Consider the following 20,247-nt stretch of genomic DNA (forward strand, 5'->3'; position numbering starts at 1 on the left):
CATAGTGTCTTTACTACCACCTGGTCTACAGCATCTCTTGCCTGCTTTATTGCGGCCACCTCCTAAGTTGTCTCTTAGTCCTTCTTATGCCCTTATTTCTATCTATTCTCACAGCAACAAGAGTACACCATAAAAAAAAAAAAAGGATCGTATCCCTCTCTGCTCAAAAAATTCTAGTTGCATCCCCACTTCACTCAGAGAATAATTGCCAAAGTGGTTTCCATGCCCCTGAGAGACATGGCCTGATCTGGCCCCGCCACCTTGCTGACCTCACATCTTTCCACCCTCCACCTTCTCTCTGCTCCTTCTACTCCTGCCTCTTGCTATGTCTCAAATGCCCCAGCCAGCTTCCAGCCTGTAAGCAGGAATAACTGATCATGTCTGATAATGATTTAGTGTCACTCTCCCTGGGATCTTTGCCTTTGGCAGGGCTTTGGCTAAAAGGGAAACCTTCCAAAAAATGGACTATTAGCCTATTTCAGAAGACTTTGGAAGAAGATTCTTGGGAGCAAGTAGCCCTTCGATGTTTCTTGAATCACATAGTTGATTAGGATATGATATGACTCAGACATTAATATAGTCACAATTTCAAATGTTTTAAAGGTTTCATGGACTTTAGAACTAATAATCTCTGGCAGTTCTCCTTTTCCCATTCTTCTTCAACAGTCATAGATAATAACTTCTGCTTTTCCTTAAAGAAGTCATGCAATCAACACAGTTTGGGTGGAGTTTTTGAAATGCACAGGGTTTCAGAGACAAATATTTACCTGCCCAGGTAACCGGTACTAGAATGGTCAGTGCCTGGAAGCCTCTCTTCTTTGAAAAGAATTATCGCCTGATCAGCTTCTCTCTGCACTGCCTCTCTAGACCGGGAAATGCAGCTCAGGGTCTTTACCGCTTTCCTTTCCTTTGTAGCAGGCGCTTGCTCGGGGCTGAAGGTGGTGGTACCTTCACACACCATCCACGGCGTCAGGGGTCAGGCCCTCTACCTCCCTGTGCACTATGGATTCCACACTCCGGCCTCAGACATCCAGATCATATGGCTGTTTGAGAGACACCACACGATGCCCCAGTACTTACTGGGCTCTGTGAACAAGTCCGTGGTTCCCGACCTGGAATACCAACACAAGTTCACCATGATGCCACCCAACGCATCTCTGCTCATCAACCCGCTGCAGTTCACTGACGAAGGCAATTACATCGTGAAGGTCAACATTCAGGGAAATGGAACTCTCTCAGCTAGTCAGAAGATACAAGTCACTGTTGACGGTGAGTCCACTGTAAGTGGCATGGGCAGCCGGGCAGCATGGCAGTGAGCTGAGACTCAGAGCAGAGAGTGGGCTTTAGGTCCTGGCTCCCCGACTTTGGGCAAATTAATTAACCTGCAAAGCCTCGTATCTCAGAGTGCAAATGACACTACCCACCTCACGAGGCATGCTGAGGATTGCAGAAGACACGCACGTAAAGGACACGCACAGCGCCCAGCTCCAGGTGATCATGCAATAAGTAGAACTCATTTGTTTGCCTGGAAACTATCGAGTCTAAAGTTGATTAATATAATAAGATGGAGAAAATTTTACTTTCTCAGTAGCAGAATGCACCCTGGGAATAGCGCTAATTATGTCACAGGGAGAGTTTATTTTGGCACACTGTGGGGGGGAGGGTGAGACCTGCTTAAAGACTGTACTTAAGGAGCAGCAAAAGTTGTGGGAAATACCCTCTGAGGGGGGCGGGGTCAGCTAGCTTTCAGGCATTCGTTTTCCTTATTGAGGTATTTAAGTGGTATACCTTAAATACACTATGTCCAAAGCCCAAGGTTATATTTTCCCCTCTAATCCCTTATTTTTATTTTTTATTTTTAAATTTATTTTTATTGTATTTTTACATTACTATTTGTCCCCCTTATATCCCCCTCCCCACCCCTACAATCAGCACCCTGTTGCCCATGTCCATGAGTCCCTTTTCCTTTTTACTCAATCCCTCCACTATCCAACCCCCTAAACACATTTTTTAACAATATTCTCCTAAAGTCTCATAAATACCAACTCCATTCCATCAATTGCTTAGGCCAAAACCTTGCCATCACCACCGTCCCCCTTCCTCTTGCATTCCCACACCCGGCCCATGAGTCACCCCTGTCAGCCTCACCTTCAAGTATGCAGAGAGCTCCTCCGCTCCTCGCCACCCCCACTACTGCCCGCTCCATGCCGCCGTCAGCTCTGGCCTTGAGTGTCCTCAGAGCCTGTCACCTGGCCTCCCTGCTTCTGCTCCCACCTCCTGTAGTTTAAAATCCTCCCAGAGCCTTCTATCTCACTCAGAATAGAAGCCAAAGTGCTAACTAACAATGGCCTACAAGGCCCACCATGGTCTCCCCAACATACCCATGAAATAAGTTTCATAGAACTTATTTCCACTCAACATATTCTATGTTTAATTTTATTATTTTATTTTTTATTGAATGTTTTGGAGTGACACTGGTTAACAAAATTCTGCAGGTTTCAAGTGCACGGTTCCACAACACATCATCTGCACACTGTACTGTGTGTTCACCGCCGTAAGTCAGTCTCCGTCCCTCACCGTTTACTCCCCCTTTACCCTCCTCTAGTCCCCACAATCACCACACTGTTGTCTGTGTCCCTGAGTTTTTTTTCTTCCTTTCTCAATCCCTCCACCCCACACCCCCAGTTAGCCAACCCCTGACATCTGTCAGCCTGCTCTCTATGAGTCTGTCTCTATTTTGCTTGTTACTTCATTTTGTTCATTATATTCCACGAGTGAAATCATATCGCACTTGTCTTCCTCTGACTAGCTTAATATTATATATTTGCATTTGCTTATTGTTTTTCCTCCCCATATAGAATACAAGGTCCATGGGAGCGGGGACTTTGTATTATTTTCCGCTTTGTCCTCGGTGCCTAACCCTGTTGCCGGCTGTGAGCAGGTGCTCGGCGTGCACCTGTGGGGTAACGAGTGGAGACTTTCCACATGTTGCCTATTTGACTTATCTCATACCACGTGTTTTTCCACACAGACTTACTCAAAACATAGGCTTTTTTGATGTAATAAATGGGCACAACTCACTTTTCTTTTTAAATCATAATAATGTAAATAATGCTATTCCAAATCCTTTATTCTTGTCAGAAAAGATAAAGGATTCAATTAAACAGACAAGCCAACTGGTTGCCATCTCGAGAAAGGTGGGAGGTTTCAGAACTGCCCGGTTGCCCTGCAGGCTGCGCTTTCAACTCCCTTCTAGGCTTTCCGATTTTCCTATCCGCTCTGGGCTTCACGGTTTGTGTCTGTTTGTTTCATAATCAATTTTCCAGTGTAAGAAATTGTGTGAGTCAAGACTGATTTACTTAAGATACATCAATCCCAGTTAAAAGCTTGATAGGAAACTGAAATCTTAAGATTGAAATCTTAATATTGGGACCAATCCTTTGCACGTATGTGTCTGTCATCTCAGGCTCTCTGTGAGTCATACACAGAAGATTATTAAATGTATATTTCTCCAGAATGCCAGAAAGAAACATCGCCAGACTTAATGCCCCCTTTGTGTTGATGTGTCTGTTGTGTAACTCTGGGCAAGTCACCATCCTTCATCAAACAAAGTCATGAACCTCAAAATTTAATGAATGTTGCTGAAAATGGTTGTGGGTACTTTTATAATTTCCACCGTTATCCAACAATTTTAGAGTGAAAACTCAGGGGAGAAATATATACTCATTCTTGGAAATTTACTCATTTGACAGATATTATGTGACTACAGTGTATCAGACTTGCAACATAAAACTGTTTTCTTGGGTCTTGAAGTTCCAACAGGAATTTCTGTTGGACTTGGCTTTTATATCTCTAATTTGACATAATCCCAAAAACACATTTCATCCTACTTTCAGACTGAGTCAGTTTTGAAAGGTAGGTGTTGGTTTGTTAAAGTGACAAATGTAATGTTGCTGCACAAACGCACAGCAATTAAAACATATAATTAGTTTGCTTACTTAAAAGGAAAAGTAACTAGTACATATGTGATTCTCTACAACTTTCCCTCAATTTCCCATAAGCATAATACATATGAGCTTTATATTTTGCAAATGGTAGATAGAAATTTGGATTCACTACACCCACCCCACCAGCTGCTCTTGGGACTTAGGACAAATCAAGAGAGGGGACTAACTGTGTTAATTTTGCCTGCTAGCGTATACCTTTACGGCGTTGGCAAGCACACAGACAGGAAAGAAGGAAACTGATATTCTCTACCACTAACGGCATTACCATAAATGTTTTCATTAGAAAATCCTTGAAGAGTAAGTTCTCCAATGTGGTTATTTCTGCTGCAATTTTTCTTATATTTTATTATTTTGAATTTCCATAACTTTTTAATTCTCTTCCTTAATTATTGCCCAAGCTGTCTACAGTGACAAAGTATAAAACTGTAGAATCATTTCCCCGGGACTTCATATTTGAGAGATCTCACAGACTTTTATTAGAATGTCGTGGCGGTAAAAATCACGTCTCTCTCTCGATATTGCAGACCCTGTCGCGAAACCAGCGGTGCAGATTCAGCCTTCCTCCGGGGCTGTGGAGTACGTAGGAAACGTGACCCTGACTTGCCTCGTGGAAGGGGGCACCCGGCCAGTCTACCAGTGGCTAAAAAATGGGAGACCTGTCCGTATCAGCTCCACCAACTCCTTTTCTCCCCAAAACAACATCCTTCATATTGCCCCAGTGACCAAAGAAGACATTGGGAATTACAGCTGCCTGGTGAAGAACCATGTCAGTCAGATGGAAAGTGACATCATTACGCCCACCATATACTGTAAGTTAAAAAAATTCATGAGTTTTCCCCTGAGAAGTTCTCGCAAGCGTAGTCACAGGGACTATCGTAGTAGTGCCGTTGTAAGCACACTTCCTAGGCCCCACTTTATCATGAAATACAGTTACTTGCACAACCCTATTTCCTTTTTTTAATTTTATATTTTATTTTTTTAATTGTTGTTCAAATACAGTTGTCTCCATTTCTCCCCCTTCTCCCCCCCATGCCCCACCTATCTCCACCTGCACCCTCGATCTTACCCCCTTTGGCTTTGTCCATGTGTCCTTTATACATGTTCCTTGACAACCCTTCCCCTATTCTCCCCCTTTATCCCCACCCCCTCCCCTCTGGTTACTGTCAGTTTGTTCTTTGTTTCAACATCTCTAGTTATATTTTGCTTGCTTGATTGTTTTGTTGATTAGGTTCCATTTAAAGGTCAGATCATATGGTATTTGTCTTTCACCTTCTGGCTTATTTCACTTAGCATAATGCTCTCTAGTTTCATCCATGCTGTTGCAAAGGGTAGGAGCTCCTTCTTTCTTTCTGCTGCACAGTATTCCATCGTGTAAATGCACCATAGTTTTTTGATCCACTCATTTGCTTGTGGGTACTTAGGTTGCTTTCAGCACTTGGCTATTGTAAATTGCGCTGCTATGAACGCTGGGGTGCATAGAGTCTTTTGATTTGGTATTTCAGGATTCTTAGGGTATAATCCCAGCAGTGGAATTGCCGGGTCAAAAGGCAGTTCCATTTTTAGTTTTCTGAGGAAATTCCAGACTGTCTTCCACAGTGGCTGCACCAGTCTGCATTCCCACCAACAGTGCACTAGGGTTCCCTTTCCTCCACAACCTCTCCAGTGCTTGTTGTTTCTTGATTTTACTACGATGGCCATTCTGGATGTTGTGAAGTGGTACTTCATTGTGGTTTGAATTTGCCTCTCTCTGATGGCTAGTGATGCTAAGCATCTGCACAACCATATGTCTTGAAGTTCAAGTTGAGATACTTGCCAGGGACCTTTCAGGATACATTTTGTGACTTAGTGCATTGTGTGACCTTATTTCTAGTGGAAAATAGGAGCTTCTTTTTGAAGAACCCAGAGCTATGGAGAAGGCACTAAGTTATTCATCCCTAAGGAAGACAAGTTGGTCATCTTAGACTAGGACAAGGATGTGATCTGTGGCTGACCAAAGGGAAAAAGAAAGTTCCTAAACTAGCTGTTCTCCCTGCCCAATTTCTCAGCTCCATTCTTGGAGTCAGGGTGTAGGGAGAATCACAGGCAGGGAAGACTTAATTATTCCTCAGTAAGGTATTGAATTTCCCAGGAAACAGTAATTATTCCAGGCATCAATTTTCTTTGGTTCTTTTTTTCCGGTCTTGTTTAACCTCATGTACAGAGTTAACTTCATGTCATAACATTGTCACCAACCCAAACAAGACCCCTCTCTTTATTTAGTATTTTCAACCCACTCCTCTCTACTCCATAGCACCACCTCTAACATGTTTAATTTTCCATTCTAACTTTCACTTTGCAGTTTCTCAACCTCCACTGTAGTGAAATTTGGGGCTGAACAACTCATTGCGATGGGATGTTTATAGGATGTTTAACAGCATCCCTGGCTTCTATCCACTACATAGCGGTACCACCTCCCTCCAGCTGTGACAACTAAAAATGTCTCTGGATATCACTGTATGTTCCCTGGAGTGGGGGAGAGGGGGCAAAATCTCCCCTAGTTGACAACCAATGGCCTATCCCACTGGGAAGTCTTCTTATCAGTTGCCATGTAGCTTAGAGCATAGCTACAGCAGCAGCATGAACAAGAAAAGTGAGCCACGGCAGAGGAAAACTTCCCACCCCTGTGGCATGAGAATAGAGCTGTCAGCTGGTTGAACCACAAGGGTCGAATGAAGCCTGGTAAACTCAGTATTCAGTGTCTTACAGATGAACCAGTGCCTTCAGTCAGAAACAGAAGAGATTTTATTAAAAAGTGCAAAAGAAGGATATTATAGTTTTTCACCAAGAAATACCAAAACATCATTGACTACAACCAAATTGTATGATTTGTTACAATCATCAGTGGTAATAATATTAACAATGGTACTGTTTTTATAGCCAAACTTTTAGTTTTATTAATATTATTAAAGTAGTTTTACATAAATTATATTCAGAAACCATTCTAAAATATTGTCTGCTGGGAAATAGATTCATATAGAAAGTATAACTGTTACTACATGCACTATTAGCATTGAATTGGAGCGAAAAAAAATCAGATTTGGTACAGTCTATTATGTAATCCTATTCCTGACTGAATAAGGTTATTCCGACACAAATTAAAACTTCCATTCAAATTCAAGTAGCGCAGACCTAAGCATTCAAGTTACTTACGGTGCAAGAAAATCTGAGCAAAGTGAATCAAATCTAGGGCTATGTAGACATGTCCTTACATTATTCTTTGTTGTTTGGTCTAAATTGTTTATATTCACATAGAAAAGATACAAAATGCAAAACAAAGTATTAGACCAGCCAGATGTTAACTACTGATATTAATCCAAAAAGCCATCATCCCACGTAGTGCAGACTACAGGAGGTGAGATTGCGTCGGATCATTCCTTGTTAACCGTAGAAAACCTGGCGGTGTTTTGTTTCGGCCACATGCTCTGACTGACATCTCGTCATTTGGTGAGTTCAGCGGGTGGCACAATGGTTGGGAGCCTCAGCTGTGAAACCAGACTGCCTGGGGTGAAGACCTGGTTCTGCCCCTTTCTGTGCCTCAGTTTCCTCATCTCCCAATCTACACTCTCCCCAGTGTAAGAGGGATGGACAGGATTAAGTGAAATTTTATGTATAAAGATGTCAGTGAGTGGCCTAGAGGAAGAACTCAATAACGTTAGCTCTTTTTTTCCCTCTTTTTTTTTTTCCTTTGAGCCAAAACTATGCCAATATAATTGGCAGAAAGCCTGGATAATTTAGAAGATACCTGCAATAACAAAATTGAAAGAATACCTTTAGAAAAATATTTTTTCTTCCCTAAACATTACCACTTTTTAATTTAACATACTTTATTTTTCTATATGAAAAGATTTTCTTTGCATCAGTTCTTTCTTATATTATCTATCTCTCCATCTACCTGCCTATCTTTAAACTCTGGCCACAGATTTAAATAAAATATTCCTGGGGGTAATTGCATAAGCAATTATAGGCACATGAAAATATCAATTGCTTCTTTACACTTTTGTGTTGCTACATAGTTTATATTAATCTGGAAACGTAAAAATAAGATTTTTCTTTCAACATGTTCAAGTTCATGCCCCAATCTCATTATTTCACAGAATATGCAGACAGACAGTGTAGAAAGTATAAAAAGTGGGGAGAAAACCCATAATCACAACTGTAAATGTTAAATATTATACCTTAAATGCTATACCATCTTTCCTTTCCTGTGTTATTTGAAAGAAAATATACCAACTTCAGTATATTCAAATTTTCAAATATATCTTCCTTTACAGACTACACTTTCTTCTTCACATTCTTTTAGGCTTAATCTACGGAAATCTCCCAGAGAAATTCTCATGAGTATAGACTGACAGTATAGCAAGAAGAACATTGACAAAATTTACAAATGCGGGTCCTGGTTACACATTGTAGAGATGAATGCCTGCATGTTTCGGAGTTTTACTCTTTTCAAGGGGTAACTGTGAATACAGTATTAATTAATTTTCTTGATTATTTTTACATTCAAATGCAAAAGGGTTCACTTGGTCAAAACCACTTAATGATATTCATTCACTCATTTATGCATTTATTCACTTATTCATTTATTCACTCATTCACTCACATCTTGATTTGACTCAAAAGTCAAATATTGTCTTGTTCATTCTAAGCAATTACTACCTTTAGAAACATGCATAGAATATACTTATATGTAACATACAATAGAAACACAACTCAGGCTTGTTAATTTGTTAATTTTTCTTGCTATTACTATTTTAGCCCTACTTTATTTTTTGTTTTTGTTCTGTTTTCTTGGTTTGGGATTTTAAGAATTAAATAAAATATATAATCTGAAGATTTGTCATTTATCCTTTCTGTCGATGTGCCTTCGACGTGTTTGCAGTCTTTATCATTCCATGCAAAGTGCGAATATGTGCCTTAGTTGATGTTCTTCTCACTTCTCTCTCTCCACCTGCTGACATGCTCCAGGTCACATCCTCTTCCTTCACATCGTCTCCAGAAAGGCTCCTGGCCCCGATGTTGTCCCTCCTCTTCTTTGCTGCCAGGAGGTCCACCGTGCTCCTGCAGCGCCCTGCACATACCTCTCCCCTGGGACTCACCGCGCTGTATTGTCCTTGAGTCTCTTCCCTCACCAGTGCCCCAACCCCAAAGAGGAGCTAGCATTATTCATCTTTGTATCTCTAGGGCAATACTTGACACAGATTAAGAACTCAATCCATTCTTGAACTTGACTAAAATGGAACAGACTCTCTTTCTTCACATCCCTTTCAGATTCCAGTGTTACTTAATAATGCTGTGGAGAGGCTACATTCTCATTACAAGATAACAGCTTCTTAAAGTGTTTTGGCCCTTCATTGTTGTTGGTTTTTTTCTGACCTTTAGCAAACTTCCTCAATAATCTAGTAAATGTCATATTCCAATATTCTCCCAGAGAGGTCCATAGCATAAATTAGAATTTCAGAATGAATCACCTATTCTGTTCTCTTAAGGCACTGTTTCTATGACAGCTTCCTACAAGAAAGCAGGGATTATTTTTTATTCTGGCAAGAAAAAAGTGTAACAAAATCTCTCAAGATTGGCCCTATATTTATGAGGATATCATAAATCTGGTATTGGCCCTGGTAGAATACAAAGTTAAGCCAGTAATTCAGACAAATACCTACTTGCAGTTCATGAAATGTACATGCCTTCCAGCTCCAGCTGCAAATAATAACCCAGGAACCTGGCCTTTTGTGTGTAGCATATGGCACCGCTGTGGGGAAGTACTCTTACGTGATAAAAAAAAAAAATTAAAGAAAAAAAAAGGTCACTCACAGTAAATACTTACCATCTGCTCCCAAGCAGGGTGGCAAGCAGCATCATGATGAAAATTTAGGTGCTGTTCCCGCCCAGCCATAAATTGTTAAAGCAACAGATGATGTATGATATTACAATTCATTTAGTAAACAGCCATTCCTGAGGCAAAGGGTTCATTTCTATTGGGAGTTCGCTGCCAAAGGCAAGAAACTGAACCACAGTTCAAAGTCAGAATTATCCCTCTGCTTTCATCTCCAATGTCAGAGGCCACACCAGTCCAATCACTCCAAATATATACAATTGGATTGCTTGTTCCCATGAATAATGTACTAGGCTGCACCTCAAGTAAAAGGATGGTCAGCCTGAAGTGCTAATCAAATGGAAATAACATCATAGTGTATTAAGAAGAAAAGAATTTATAAGCAATGTGTAGAGTGCAAAAGATGGAACGATGGTAGATCCATATGGGAGGGAGGAAGAAGAGGGGAAGGAGGAAGGGAGGGAGGGAGGGAAGGCCAGAGAGGGAGAGAGGGAGAATAGAAGAAAGATCAATTGGAGATCATACAGTGAAATGGATATTCGTTGTCTGAGTGGTGAAATTACAAATGAGTTTTCATCTTTGTGTTTCTCTGAATTTTAGGATTTTCTGCAATAAACATGTATGTCTTACATAATTAAATAAAATAGGTTACATTTTAAGAAATCCTATCAGAGGCAAGCAACTAAAATGCTTCAGGTGTTAGGTTCTAAGAGCTGTGAGAAGTGCTTGTGGGGACCTGGGGGAGTTTGGAGTATTTGAGGCTGACTCTGGAGAGCCAGATCTAGCATATCGTTCAGACAGACGAGGACAAAGGATTATACCAATCACGAAACAGGACAAGTGGGGAAATAGCAAAATCAAAATGAACAAGAGTGTAGCGAAAATGAGGTAAAATAATCAGATTCTTTTGTTTAGAAGCGTGTTTTATTTTAAACAAGAGTGACGTTATTAAATTAGATTATCAATCTTATTCACCAGCCTTCTCTCTAAATGACTGTGGGCTTTCTCTACAAATCAAACCCATTCTCCAAAATGGAAGAATTGCTATTGTTGAAAATATTCTATTATGTTGCAAGGTCCTCAGGCAACTCCAAATGAGGAGTTTCAAAAAAAAAGCTTTGAGTAATGTCAGCACAAACAGAATATCACTCATTTTTGGGTTTGTTAAATTACCAGGCAATTTGTTTTTACAGTCACTGTCTATAAACCCCGAAAACCAGTGGCGAGGCAGACACTTAAACTGAATGGCTGTATTTTTATGACCACATTTCTCTTCTTTACACACCTTGCGCTGCATTCAGACTTTGTGCACAGGCTTGGGTCCCTTGTTGTTCCAAACCTCTGTTGACCCCTGCCACTTTGCCGTGTGAACCAGAACCAGTGCCCACCAGCTGGTGGCCTTTATTTCCCTAATGTTCTATCCGTAACGACAGCTTGAAGGGCCCCTGCCGATGCACTGGCTCCCTTAGAATCGCACATGGTTCGGAAACAGTGGTTCTCCCTGAGACCATCTCACAGCCTGAGATGAGAGGCCAGTGTGACGTGGCTCTGGTGCGGTCACAGGAAAGGGATGTTGACTGCTCTTCACTTCAGTGCTCCATCTCCAGTTCTTGGTTACTCTAAACCTCTGCATTTGCTTTCTGAAGGCAGGATCATCTCATGTATACACGTTAATCTACAGCGTGTCTTTAGGAAGCAAATGTGTGTGAAGTGTATTTTCCCTAGCTAAATATAATTAATTTTCTTGCATTCTGTTCCTGTTATGTCTCAGGAAGTTTGTTTCCCCAGTGGTAGATTGGCCAGAAAATGCTGCTGTAATAGAGAACTACTCTGGGAATCTGCACCTTTGAGGCTGGCTCACAAGTATCTAAAATAGCTTTAGCACGGCATGAATCATGCTGTTTCAAAGGTGAAAAGAACTTTAACAGCCAGTCATCTAGCCAAACTTTTTATAGTAAAGTTGAGAAAAATGAGACCCAAAAAGTTTAAATGACTTCTGATTATTTTATTAACTGAGTACACAACTGATATCTAATTAGACAATAATTTATTGTAGAACTAATAATATTAGACAACAAAGTATTGTGATAAAGTTTATCACTTAACATTTTTAGAGAGGCAGTATGAATGATTAAATGCATGTATTTTAAAGTCCCAGATAAGCTATAAAATAGCTACATGACCAAGGCAAAATTAATCTTTTAAATATCTCTTCTTCCATCTTATAATGAGAATAATAAGATCTACTTCATATGTCTGTTTAAAGATTAAATGTGGTTGTTTACATAAGTAAAGTGACTTCAGATGGCAAATATCCAATAGATATTGGTGTGGTCAGCTGAAAAATGAGCACTATCATTCCTAAAACTTGAAGTGTTTGCAATACTAGCCAGGATTTAGATTGAATGAGAAAAACCTATCTAACTGGGGAATATTCATTTAATCTCTCTCTTTACTCTCTGAAAAAAGTCGTGGGAAATGTATCTTCATTTGCAGGCAATCTGATGCTACAGAAATAGCAAAGTGCTACAGGGATATTGTAGCATGAGGAAACCACCATGGGATATCCATGATTAAGTGGTTTGTTGATGATCAATGAATATTTGTTAATGACAATAAAGATGTATTTTTTTCCAAATGGAATTCTAGGCTTAGCTTGTGGAGAGGAATGTTAAAAATTTGTTAACTGTTAAAATGTCATGAAAATATGCACATGTAAAACATTCCTTGTATCTGTTTCACGTGTTCCATGTGAAACTGTATGTTTTATATTTCCATGATATATTCTGCCTAGCACTGAGAGAAAACCACGATACTCAAAGAGTGACTGTCAAAGAGAAAATAATGGCCATAATCTATTTTTAAAATACTTTTAAGTGCAATTACTGTTTCAGAAAGATTGAATTTGCCTGACAACACTGCTTACTTATGAATATATTGCTCAGAAGCTTGCGCCGTGGTTATGACAACAGTGTCTATAAGTTGTATATACGAAGTACCAAGGCTTTCACTATTTTCAATAAGTTCAGTCGCATCTCAAATAACTATTACTTCCATGGATATCAGAATAAAACATTTTTAGGTCCTTATCATTTATTGAGAGTCTAAATGAAGATCTATTTGTCCAAGTTTAACATGAAGAATTTCATAGATAATAAAATGCTGCTCAGCTCTCCCAAATTTATATAAACTATGTCATGATTATTTATGTTACCCCTTTATTTTTTTCAACTAATGCAGATGGGCCTTATGGACTTCGAGTTAATTCTGACAAAGGCCTGAAAGTAGGAGCAGTATTTACTGTTGACATTGGAGAAGCCATCTTGTTCGATTGCTCTGCCGATTCGTACCCTCCCAACACCTACTCCTGGATCCAGAGGACTGACAATGCAACACACGTCATCAAGCAGGGGCCTCGCCTGGAGGTCGCATCTGAGAAGGTGGCCCAGAAGACAACGAACTATGTGTGCTATGCTTACAACAACGTGACTGGCAGGCGGGATGAAACTGGTTTCACAGTCATCATCACTTCTGTAGGTGAGTGTGACGTCAAAAACAGGGTTCCCCATGAGACCCAAATTCATGCTGGCCATACTCCACCCTGATTTGATAACTATGTGGAAGATAGTATCATTGTGGGATTGTTGATATACTATAAGAAATTCTCTTTCCTGAGTTAACTAGGCCATGGCCTCTATGAAAGAAAGAAAACCCAAAACAGAATGGAGAAAGACTCTAATCGCTAACCAAGGGACTGAGAAGAAAAAGAGAATTCAATAAATTATGTACTTCTAAATATGCATTCTTGCTTTCCAGATTTTACAAACAGGAATGTAGCAGAAGCAGGCTTATATCTAGTGCTACATTAGGTCAGATGAATACATTTCCATGAGTTGGAAATCTGGTTTTCCTACTATTTGGGGACATGTATCTAGTGGCTGCCATATTAGACAATGCAGCTATAGAATTTTTTACCTGAAGTAGGATTTTTTTTTGGGGGGGGCAGTAGATAATATAGTTTCCTTATAGTTCTCACAGCTTGTATGTACATGGAGTGATACAAATCAGGCACTTATTCATTCATTATTTTGCACCTATTATGTGCTGAATACTGGGGTAGGCCTAGAGAATGCCATCCAAAGAAATAATTCCTGCTTACAAGATGCTTGTCAACCTAATTTGGGTAGCACTCATGTTAGCAGCTAAAGCGCACCCTTTCCTTTCTACTTTACTAGGTTTTCAATAGGCTTAACTAGCTTTTTACCTCAGTGGGCAACCAAAACCTGATTTTGAAGCGAGCCATAATTCAGTGTGTAAAATAGTTTATCGGTAATCTGGATGTCATCTTAGACTTGCTCTTCATGCTTATTGCAAGTGAAGACATGGGTAGAATGTGTAGGTGTATACTGCTTTTCCCACTGCCTAACCCCTCTCCATTAATATTCAGCCAAGGTATTTTCATAAGATCAGAAGCCCCTAATATTTGATTAAGGTCTTATTACTAAGGTTCAGAGACAGCTACAGTCTTAATATCAAATAATTGCCTTTTGCAAATTCTAAAAAACCTGTTCGACCTGTACAAAGACCAGGCATTTGTTATTACAGTAAATAAGAAGAGCAGGTGCTTATTTTTCAGAGGGATTCAGGGTTGTCAACATTAGTGACCTCTGCGGTTTTTAGAGCTATATTCAACCCTCAGATGTCCATAGAACTTTAAAACAGCAACAAATGGCAAAGAAAATGAGTAACATTGATGTGTTTTGTTAAGTAGTTGATTTTTTTTTAAGTTTTCCAAATGAATGAACCTTTGCAATGCAGACTACCGGTGAGTGTATACCAACCTACAGTAAGAAGAATGATCATCACTTGTAACTATCAATTGAACACTTACTGGCCACGCTGATGAGCAATCTGTATTAAGATCTGTGGAGAATTTGAAATAATTTTCAGGGGTAACATACCTGCTCTGAGATATTTTCGGAACCAAACTGTGTTTGGTGTCCCCGGAATCAACTTGTAAAAAACAGATGAATCTCTTTATTTTTAATGAGGCAGAGAATATGGGCAACCAAAAAGTCTCAGCAATAAGATGTAGAGGGCAAAGGAAAAAGGAGGCAAAGATGACACTGAGGTCACCGATATAGAATAAAATAACAAGGTCAGTAAATAATCAAAAGTTCTATTGGGGACTTTCATTTGGGGAGAGGAAGGCTGGAGAATGTCACAATTATTTCTGTGTTTTCCTTCCTGTACAAGATGGTGCCTTCTGCCACTGTGGGCTATGATTCACATCTAATTTGAGATATTACTTGATCTTTCTGTATCTCAGTGGAGATATCCTAAAGAACACAGGGCAATGTTAACATAGCCAATAATAATAAAATAATATCCAAATTCAAAGACCTGTTTTAACCACTATATAAGCTGTTTTAGACTAAGAATATTAACAAGACTATGGTCTTTCTAAAAGACATGTCACATATACAAGATAATGTATTTTCTCATCACCTTAACCAATTTTATGCTGCCTACAAAGAGATACTCTGGTTTGTCCATGACATGTGTATACATTCATATCAATGAAAAATTATCAAATATCTGTAACTAAAAATAATACCTAGAGTATAAGTTTTAAGGAAAGAATAGAAATTAAGATAATAAATTAGAAATCTTATTTTTAAAAAAACAATAATTTTATTACCTAAATTAAGGACTTCCTTGAATGCAGGTGTTCCCACTTACCAATTTTAATGGGTCTAAATCACTATTGTGCTATACTATGTGTGTGTGTGTGTGTGTACACATACACATGTAACAAAAATGATTAGCATTCATGTGTTCGCATTTAATGAAGATATTCAAATTATTACAGTTCCCAAGGTCCATAAGGCTGTAGTTTGAGATTTAGACATACTACAAGTGTTTTAAATTTGTAGGTGATCCTGGGAAATCTATCATTTTTAATATTGGTTTCTATTGCACCCCTTTTTCCCTACATAATATCAATGTATAGCATAAATGAAGTAAAAGAAGAGAACAGCAAAATGACCCAAGGCAGGAAAATAAATGTACTCATTTCTTCCATCTGCCCAGAGGTTTCTCAGGTTAAGGTGTCCAGGAGCTGTGTTGCACTTTGGGCCACAGGAGAAAATGACTGAGATAGAACTGCATCCCCAACACCCAGACCCTGAGAACTTAGGGGACATCGCCATTAGGATCTAGCACAGAATAACTGTATGGTCAGGTGGGGCCATGGTGGAGTGTGGAAATAGCACATCCCTCCACATGGCACCTACGTCTCCTTAGGGACACAAATCAGCTGCCATAATCAATGAACATACTGGATGGGAGTGGGCTTAGAACTCCGTTCTGGTCTAGAAATAGGCATGCTGACTAGTAGCATATGGCCATCCTGTTTTGCATCCTGAGGTGCAGTCTCTCAAACAGCTGGGTGGCGATACCATGGATACCACACCTCTTGCCCATATTTGCACTTAATATGTTATTTCATTTTATTTGTTTGCCTAAGGAGGGAGCAAAGAGCATTTGCACTAAGGCTTTGGTAAATGAGTCAATTGTGTTTAAATAATGGGGAGAATGGCATGCTACGTCCTGAAAAGTAGAAACCTCTCCGAAAGGAGAAAAACTGAGGCTACAGTCAGTGTCCCTGGACATTCTCTGTGGCAGTTGGGGCGGAATTTCCCTGCTGTCTTATGTTCAAGTTGTGCTTCTGGAAGTACATCTCTCCTGAACACACTTACCAACAGCTGAGACTACAGCAGCTATGCCCCTTGACTTGATCCTTGACATGTTTGGCACTTTTTACTTTGTGAAAGGGAGCAAATTCCAAATGCTGGACCTGGTAAATCTTGTATGTTCGAAAACAGAACAAAACAGTGTTAAGAGCAGAGAGCCAGGATGAGCTAGAGGAGAAGGGGGCCCAGTAGGAAAACTCATTTGTTCATTTGTACTATAGGGAAAGAGGAATTGGACTAGCCCTATTCCTCTTCTCCAGGGCAAGGGTGCCAGGCCTTTGCCACAGCCAAGGATTTGGGCTGACAGGCACTAGTCACCACAAGATGGTTCTCTAATGTAGGGCAAACAGAGGCCAAGGGGAAGAGAGGCAAGAGGACAATGGGAAGGAGTCTAAAGAAACAAGGAAACAATGGAAAAGGAAATAAGAGGGATTCTCTGTAGGACAGAATGTGCAAATTTGGTCATTTTAGCACATACATATCAAAGGTGGGAAAAAAGTTTAAAATGGTGGAGATGTGTCTTATCTACTGAAAGATATCCATTCATTATATGTCATTATACTTCTACTACGAGGCCTCGGAATCTTGGAAGAGCCCGGCAAAGAGTTGACATATGCCAGAGTGTAACTGTACCATTAGAATGGGAAGCACTCTGAAATGCTAACTACTAGCATATTTTCATGTTTACAAGAGGCAAAAAGGCTGAGACTATACTGAAATGTTTTTCTGCAGTTTTTCTCTGGGTAAAGTACATTGCAGAAACTTGACTAGAATAAATTAACATTGGATACTTTTTTGAGGGGTCAGGACTTACTACATTTTGGTGAAGGGATTCTCGCCATCAAGAAGATAGAGAGTTAAAGCACCCCAAGTCTGGTGTTAGAAAAGGTTAAAGGAAAACTGGATATGTAGGAGTCTACCTGCCAATTATAGAACCATTCTTTAAACACAGATTAGCAGGAAAAAACTGAACTTGCAGTCGGAAAAAACAAAACAAAACAAAAAAACGCTATGTTCCAGTCTCAGTTCTAGGACTTACTGACTGTGGCAAATACTTTAGTTTCTCCGAGACTATTTCTTTGTCTATGCCTAGAAATGGTGCTTTAATTTTTCATATGATTTTTATTATTAAATAAATGGGGAAAATGTATTGCAATACATTTGGTTTTATACATACATAATGCCCAACAAAAGCATCCTGTAAGAATCAATTAGCTACATAGGAGATTAAAAATAAAGAGTATTGACATTTTTATTATCATTTCTAAATTATGTGCTGCACACCCTTTATACCAGTAAAAATTATAACTTTTGTCAGCCTGGCTGGTGTGGCTCAGTAGATTAAGCATGGGCCTGCAAATCAAAGAGTCACAGGTTCAATTCCCAGTCAGGGCACATGCCTGGGTTGTGGGCCAGATCCCCAGTAGGGGGTGTGTGAGAGGCAACCACACATTGATGTTTCTGTCTTCCTCCCTTCCCCTCTCTCTAAAAATAAATAAATAAAGTCTTTTTAAAAATTGTAACTTTTGTGTGTGTGTATATATATAATATACATGTATATGTATATATGCACACAACTATTTTGAGACTCAGTAATTAGCATGCCAATGGATATAGTGTCCTATTTACATAATAGACTTTATGCCAAACTCTCTGGCTGCCCCAAATCATATAATAGCAGAGCAACAGAGAACTTAAAACTCAATCATGCTAACCTCCATTTTACTAACGTGGAAATCCAGACCCTCAGAGTCAAGTGGCTCACCCAAAGCTGTCTAGCTCTTTGGAGAGGACACACCTAAGAAGCAGGAGCACAATGCCTGAAGAAAGGCTGAGACTTCTCAAGGAGATCACCCAAGTGCTAAAGTAGTTCCCAACTAAAGGGTCAGCTTTCTAACACTGGGAGAATATAAACTGTTCTACAAATGATTAACAAGGACAAAATGAGGAAAAACGATCCTAATAAGTTTGTGATTATCTAGACTGCATGTAGAACCAATAAGTTGTCATTCTAGTTCATTTTAAACCACCCTGCATTTATTTCTTCCACCCAGAGTTAAAAAGAGTTTAACTTAAAATCTGTTTTAAAATCTGTTAACAATATTATAGGAAAAGGAGAAGCCAAAGAACTTACACGCACAACCCATGGACATGAACTAAGGGGGTGGGGGGTTGCTGAAGGGAAGGAAGGTATGGGGCAGGGTTGGGGGGCAAAAGGAAAAAAATTGGGAAAACTGTAACAGCATAATCAATAAAATATACTTAAAAATGAAATCTGTTTAAAGGCAAAAATATTACACAGGTACTATAATCCCATAAAAAGAACATTTTAAAAGAAAAAGGCTGGGACACAATTCCTTGAATTCATACCAGAAATTTACAAACTTCTCATCTGAGATGGTAAAGACTTTTAATAATGAAGAACAAACTGCTTAACTCTTAAAGACTTTAAAGGAATATATGAACAGCATTGCATAGGAAAATTAGAAGAGATAGATTGATTTCCATGACCTTTTAATGGAGTTTTATATATATGATCTATACTACATTGTAAAAAGATTCTGGAAGATGAAAAATGACAGTGTTTAAGTGGAAAGCCAAGGGAGTGCACATAGGTCCACAGTGAAAGAAGGGAAAGATTAAGGTTTCTTCCTCATCTTGGCTGCTGGAGTCCTCAGCAGAGGTTCCATGGTCAAAGATGACAGGGTGCAGGCTGGATATTTATTGCTGAGCCAAGTGGCCCCCATGCCTTCACCACACCCACGTTCTCCAGGCTGTTCTCACCACTGTGGGATAGAAGTGAGGTGCCACGACTGTCATTCCCACATTAAGCTGGACCGAGACAGGCAACTTCTATGATTCATTTCCACACCAATATCCGAGTCCCATGATAAAGTGAAAGACACCTGTTACTCCCATTGGTTGGAGGTTAAACTGCCTCCCACTTTATAGAGTACAGTAACTCTATAACTAAACATCTTATAGTCTGGAACTAGCATTAACATTGCCCTGGTTAGTAAGTTGTGTTAAAATGACCTCCAAGTGAGGCAGCACAAAGTGTCAAGAGCCTGGGGTCGCCCTGGACTCTGCCACTTACCTGAACTACTTGGGGCAAGCCTCAGCTTCCTCATCTGTAGAAGGGGATAAGAACAATAGCTCCCTAATAAGATTGTGAATATTTAGTGGGTGAATATGTATCATGTATTCTTAGAACGGAGCCTGACATATTGTAAGCAAGCACTCAGATATTACACTATGTTTTATACAGGAATACCGATAAAAGGAATGACTTGCAAAACAAAGGGAATCTTAGTCACAAGGTGGAACTTTAAATATTTTAACAATATACACACATTCTATTGTAAGAATGAAATTTCTTTATTGATCAAAAATTAGTAAAGTGTATTTACAATAAATACCTTCCCTTTCACACCTTTAATTATACAGCACCTCCCTAGAGAAAATTCACACACCTGAATTAAAAGAGTGAGATGGAAGGAGAGAGGGAAGAACCTAGCATCTGGGGATGTTGGATAAAACAAGATCAAACAGATGCAAGTTAAACGGTGGCAAACACTGTTAAAGGTATGACAGTAGAAGGAGGAGGAGGAGG

At 39.6% G+C, this 20,247-nt stretch overlaps 1 protein-coding gene across 4 annotated transcripts in view; it reads left to right on the top strand.

Annotated features, from left to right (window-relative positions):
• Nucleotides 1-20,247, top strand: part of HEPACAM2 (HEPACAM family member 2) — a 36,523-nt gene that overhangs the window by 6,540 nt on the left and 9,736 nt on the right. For 2 of the 4 annotated variants that reach the window (XM_024577155.4, XM_045185214.3), the window contains exons 2-4: nucleotides 919-1,269; nucleotides 4,532-4,816; nucleotides 13,120-13,416. In XM_024577155.4, coding sequence (XP_024432923.2) covers nucleotides 919-1,269; nucleotides 4,532-4,816; nucleotides 13,120-13,416 — 933 coding nt within the window. Of the gene's footprint in view, nucleotides 1-915; nucleotides 1,270-4,531; nucleotides 4,817-13,119; nucleotides 13,417-20,247 lie in introns of all 4 variants that reach the window. The other 2 variants (XM_045185213.3, XM_045185212.3) reach the window with 1 other exon arrangement.

Source organism: Desmodus rotundus, chromosome 6 (assembly GCF_022682495.2).
Source record: "Desmodus rotundus isolate HL8 chromosome 6, HLdesRot8A.1, whole genome shotgun sequence".
Lineage (NCBI taxonomy): Eukaryota > Metazoa > Chordata > Mammalia > Chiroptera > Phyllostomidae > Desmodus > Desmodus rotundus.